Source organism: Poecilia formosa, unplaced genomic scaffold (assembly GCF_000485575.1).
Source record: "Poecilia formosa unplaced genomic scaffold, Poecilia_formosa-5.1.2 Scaffold353, whole genome shotgun sequence".
Classification (NCBI taxonomy): Eukaryota; Metazoa; Chordata; class Actinopteri; order Cyprinodontiformes; family Poeciliidae; genus Poecilia; species Poecilia formosa.
This window is the reverse complement of record NW_006800292.1, coordinates 495,974-501,583: the sequence shown is the minus strand read 5'-3', so window position 1 is coordinate 501,583 and position 5,610 is coordinate 495,974. Positions and strand designations below refer to the sequence as shown.

Here is a 5,610-nt window from a genome sequence, read left to right as displayed (position 1 = left end):
TTTTTTTTTTTTTTTTGTTTGTTTTGTTTTTTGTTTGCTTTCATCACTTGGGGTTAATTTTTTGTATAAAACGTCCTCATCTATGGATAACGACTGATTAATCACACAAATGACAAACATTTGTAATATTCTACACAACTTATTTTATACAACTCAGTCTGTCAAATATTGTGTGCAGGCTGGCTGATAAAAGCTTGTGTCAGCATTCTTTGATTTGCCAGATTCTCAAATATCTTATTACTCTGTTCAGTGATATTTAACTTCAGGAGCATCAAACTCAGTGTTTTTTTTTCTTTTTAAATGATTTTAATCTTTTTTGTTCAATCCTCACTGATAATCCTGAACCACATTTAGCCTCCTGCAATGACAAAACACTTCAAAAAATGATGTAAATGTAAGTGAGTGGTTTGTTCCCCACTCGAAGTAAATATAACATATTAAAGAGACATGCATGCAACAATAAATGAGAAACTTATAATGATGGATGAGGATTTTACAGTTTCCCACAGTCTGAGAGAGGCTGAAGAAGGACTGTGTACAATAGGAGGGAAAAGACAGCATTTTAGTTTGTTAGCTTAATAAGCAGACAACATAACATGACAATGTTAGCTTATCTAATTATGGGTAAATATTGTGATTTAACAGAATATTTTGAGCCATATTTGGAGGTTTTGGTGCAATGGATGTTGGCAAATTATATTTTAGATGAAATGGATGTTTGTCCAATTCTCTCTGTGAACAGAGCAGATACATACTGCTAAAGAATCGTTTGTCTCTGAAGATACAGGTTACTATAGATTACATTATTTAGCAATGACAGAGGTGTGAAGTGCACATAGTTGAATGGTTTTGGTAATATAACCAGGAAGAAGAGTCAGTTTCTGACTATGTTGTAGCCATGAGGAGGTTGTGAGCCATATGGACAATATTTGGATGAGGTGCTGAGCGATTGCTTTGTTAACAAGCTGCGCGCTGAGGCTGTGCATCTTACTTTCACACGTGTGTGTCAAATTACCATGTCCAAAGAGCTTGCTTCAAATAATGCAGTGGAGTTTCCTGGACTCAGTGAATATCACCAAGAAAATCCCAAGAGAGAGAGAGAGAGAGAGAGAGAGAGATAGAGAGAAGAAGAAGAAAATAGAGAAGGAGAGAGAGGGAAAGAGAGAGAAAAAGAAATCAATCCAACGTTAAAGAGTAAACAGACTGATCTAATCAAAGAAAGAGACTAAAGAACACAGAATAATCAAAATAACCTAAGATCCTAACAATAGGAGTTTGTTTTCGGTCAATAGTTCCTTAAAACTGATGAAAAAGTATTAGTTTTACTGGCAGATAACTGGCACAAAATGTCTTGTTATAATCTCTCAGTGGAATTAATACGTTTTCCGCAATTTTAAGGAATTTCTCACTTAAAACAAGCTCTTATGTCCTCTGTGTGGACATTTTTCATAGAAAAGTTGAGGTAGTTATGGAGACCAAGCTTGAGTCAACATCAAATGAAACCTTATAGATGAAGGTTCTGTCACTCCTGTTCTCATTGGAGGGCAGAAGACTGAATATCTTTACAGAGGGTATAACTTCAGTGAGCAGTTCCTTGACGTGATATATGCCAGCGTATGATTTTACATGGAATAAATGTGTGGGGTTACTAATTTATTCATCTCCAAAATATTTTTCTTTTACATTTCACAAAAAGTTTGAAGAGTTTTTTTCCCCCAGGTTTTATTGTTTGTTTACATTACATTTATATCACAATAGAGTTTAAATATACTATATTTTCCGCACTATAAGGGGCACCTAAAAACCTTCAATTTCCTCAAAAGCTGACAGTGCGCCTTATAATCCGGTGCGCCTTATATATGGACCAATATTGAGCCACAACAGGTCTAGCAACTATGGTAAGCAGCCGCCGACTTCATTTTCGCCTGTAGAAGAAGAAGCATGCGGTGCATGCTGGGATAGTTGTCAGAACGCTGGTTTGTAATCTATTAATCAATTTGACTGACCTATCTACCTACCAACCGTCTAGAATCAGGTCGTCTGCAGGTCATTTAGCATCACGTTCTCCACGAACATATTGTGTGTGAACAGAGAAGGGTGACCATCGTCCGGCCACGCCCCGGCCCAGTAGCTGAAGGCTCTCCTCGCCGACCGGAGTCGAACTGTTTTATTAACATTCCGTTTAGTGCAGCTCCATCTAGTGGATGCATAGCATAACTCCATCCTCTACTGTAGCGTCTATTCTATGCGCCTTATAATACGGTGCACCTCACATATGAAAAAAGTTTTTAAATAGGCCATTCGTTGAAGGTGCGCCTTATAGTGCGGAAAATATGGTAGATGAAATCATTTCTACAAATATGTGTGGAATCAGTGTAGAGATCTGTTTCCTCCAGAACTTTCTCACCTATCCTGTTTGGCCATCCTCTAAAATTGTTGTGCAGTCGTAGTACGTTTCTTGGTCGTCTTCGAGATGATGATGTCTGCCCCTGTGGAATCAATTACAAGGCAGTAACCCTTCACCCAATGAATGAGCAACAGTGCATGAAAGAAAGTTTATTGGCTGATTTGAAATCCCATAGCTACTGTGGAAATTTTTCATTTCAAAAGAGAATCCCATAAAAGAGCTGGTTACAGAGCAGATCCACATGTCTTAACAATGAACAATGTTTCAGAAATTTCTCATTTTTTTTTTTCAGGTTTAAATGAGATAAGGAATTACCATTTAACTCTTTTCTTTCTCACTTTCTTGTGTTACGTTATAATCATTCTTGTAAATGTTTGTGTCATTCTGACTATAATCTTGAATAATGAACTCCATGAGCCCATACATTAATCGAATTATCTGTTTGATCTGGAGCATTGTTATGCTTGCTTGTTTTCCATCTGAAATGACTGTTAACAGCGTAGTTGCATATATTACAATATTAATTTACGTACTTCACTTTTTGTTAATTATGTGGTCCTATCTGTTTCTCATCAAAACTTGTGTTGGTTCTTTAGAAAACAGGAGAAAGTTCATGCAAATGTAGCTGAGTTATTTTAATTTTTTTAGTTTTTTGATGAACCTTCTCAAAACACCTTGTTGAATTTACATGATTGCTGTCACCTTTGCACTTTTTTCTGTTTTATACTGTTTTATTTTGGATCCTAATGTGGCCCCAAATCCATCCCCATAATTGTTTTTCCTTGGTTTTTGAATTGTATTTTATTTTGGTGGAGAAGCTTTTATTTTCTTGTTTCCTGTCTCCGTGTCACATCCTGTGTGTTCCCGCTGCCCTCCTCAGTTCGNAAGCTATGCAGCCCATACATTAATCGAATTATCTGTTTGATCTGGAGCATTGTTATGCTTGCTTGTTTTCCATCTGAAACGACTGTTAACAGCGTAGTTGCATATATTACAATATTAATTTACGTACTTCACTTTTTGTTAATTGTGTGGTCCTACATGTTTCTCATCAAAACTTGTGTTGGTTCTTTAGAAAACAGGAGAAAGTTCATGCAAACATGTGTGCCACATTTGATCTCCCTGTGCACTTTTTCTCTAACTCTCCTTTTTGATGTTATATATATTCGATTCGGCTCAAAAGATTTACCTCAAACGATTAAAAACTTCATTTGTATAGAATTTCTCATCATTCCTCCTATAATGAATCCACTTATTTATGGGTTGAAGTTGACTAAAATACGAAATAAAATTTTAAGTGTGGCCACTATGAAAATGAAATAATGCTTTTGTAAAAAAAAAAAAAAATAATAATAAGTCTTAACATTTTTGATAAAGTAATGTCTTGCCATTTTTAATCTGTCTTTTATTCATACATACTCAATAATATATAGATCTACTTTTTAGAGGCAAAATAAAGAGTCCAGAATTATAAGCATAATTTGTCTTTTTAAAGGCTGATGCAACAAGTTCTTCCTGTTAGTAATTTATATTGGTGTTAGAATCTGTTTTATGTGCAATGCATTTTTTGCTTTGTTTTATTGTTTTATTTAATACATTTCTCCAACTGTACATGTTTTGCATAAATGTAGATTTTTAATCTATCTTAATTTGGGGTCTACTTCATTTTTATATCTAATTTTAATTACATTCCACCCCTCTGCCTTTTTTTTATTTAATATTATCAATCTAGATTTCAGAATCAATACATACAGCATAGATGTCTCTTCATCATTATCAATAGATATTTCCTTTCCTCAGTCATTTTAACCAACATTGCCTCTGTAAATTTTTGTCTTTCCCATGCTTAGCTTTGTTAGCTTATTTTTGTTTTGATTTTTTCTTTTTTTTGTCATTATTTAAATTCATTCCCATTTTTATATCACATGGAACATTTTCTGTTGTGCTTTCTGTGTATGAAAACTCTTTAATAAAGAATGACTGATTAACTGAAAGATAGTTTTAATTGAACTAACTGGGACAGTGCACATTAATCAACACATCAACAATATGCCTGTATTAAAATATGCCATAATGAGCTCAAATTTACCAGCATAATTTCACCTATAATTCTAAGACAGATACATTTGTAAATTTGGTTATTCACCTCGGTACACAGCTGTCAGAGTTTGGGTTGGTTTTGCCGGTGTTCTTTTTCACTGTTGATGTCTCAAGTGGCCACTGGAGGGCAGAGATGAGCAGCAGAGCCGGCCCTAGGCATTTGGGCCCCCTAGGCAAATATGTGGTGCCCTCCCACCCCCAGCCAACCCCTGCACTCCCAACTAAATATATTAGACAACTGCCAGTATATTATACATCATGTATCATTGCTTTGCAGCAAACATGGGTAAACAAAGCTCCATGATAGATGCAATAAAACACAAAAAAGTAACCAAAAATAAATACTACAAAATATAACACAATTAAACTCCTTCCACATCCTTTTAATCCACTACTGTTTATACTGATTTTGTGATTTAAGAGTAGATGCAATCTGAAATCACACAACAACTTCTCATTTGCTTAATAAGAGAGGAATGCATGAGGAAAAGTAAAAATAAGAAACAGAAAATGTAAAAAGAACATTAAACATGAGAAGTCCTGTAGGAAAAAACAAGATAAAAAAATAAAGGAGGTAATTAAAGAGACATAAATTCATCTGTAAATTTCTAAAAAAAATTGCATTTATTGGTGCATTTTAAGCCATTTATATATTTTTGATTTTATTTTTAATTCTGTCACTTTCTGTCATCAATACGTTGCCTAATTAATTCTGTTTTTGTGAACATGTCCTGTACCACTGCTGTCTCCCTGGGGTCAACCTAACCTGGAGAACTGGTCCACCTGTTAGCTCTGGCCGTTTTCCTGCTCTGTAATGTCATTGTAACCATCCTGCGTTCCCTCCTTCCTCATCTGTCTCCTCCTGTGGAATCAGCTGTGACTTTGTGAAGCATCCAACTTTCACCCAGTCACTGCTCTGCACTGAAAGAAAGAAGGGTTATTGGCTACTGTCAGATTTCCTAAATTCAACAGAGAAGCAAGATTAGACATCGTCAGAGAGCTGGTAAAGGAGCAGAGACACGTTTCTGAACCAAGATGAACAACGTTTTAACAATTTCAGTTATTTTTCTGTCAGGTTTAAATGAGATAAGATATATAGAGTA

General features: G+C 35.2%; 1 protein-coding gene across 1 annotated transcript in view; it reads left to right on the top strand.

Moving 5' to 3' along the window:
• LOC107833264 (olfactory receptor 10J4-like) overlaps window positions 1-3,730 on the top strand; it is a 4,038-nt gene extending 308 nt beyond the window's left edge. Inside the window, exons 1-6 of the mRNA XM_016662002.1 lie at window positions 1-63; window positions 194-198; window positions 404-423; window positions 567-604; window positions 2,451-2,453; window positions 3,223-3,730. The exon at window positions 1-63 is cut by the window's left edge and continues 308 nt beyond it. Coding sequence (XP_016517488.1) covers window positions 1-63; window positions 194-198; window positions 404-423; window positions 567-604; window positions 2,451-2,453; window positions 3,223-3,730 — 637 coding nt within the window. The remainder of the gene's footprint in view (window positions 64-193; window positions 199-403; window positions 424-566; window positions 605-2,450; window positions 2,454-3,222) is intronic.
• Window positions 3,731-5,610: the final 1,880 nt, after the last annotated feature.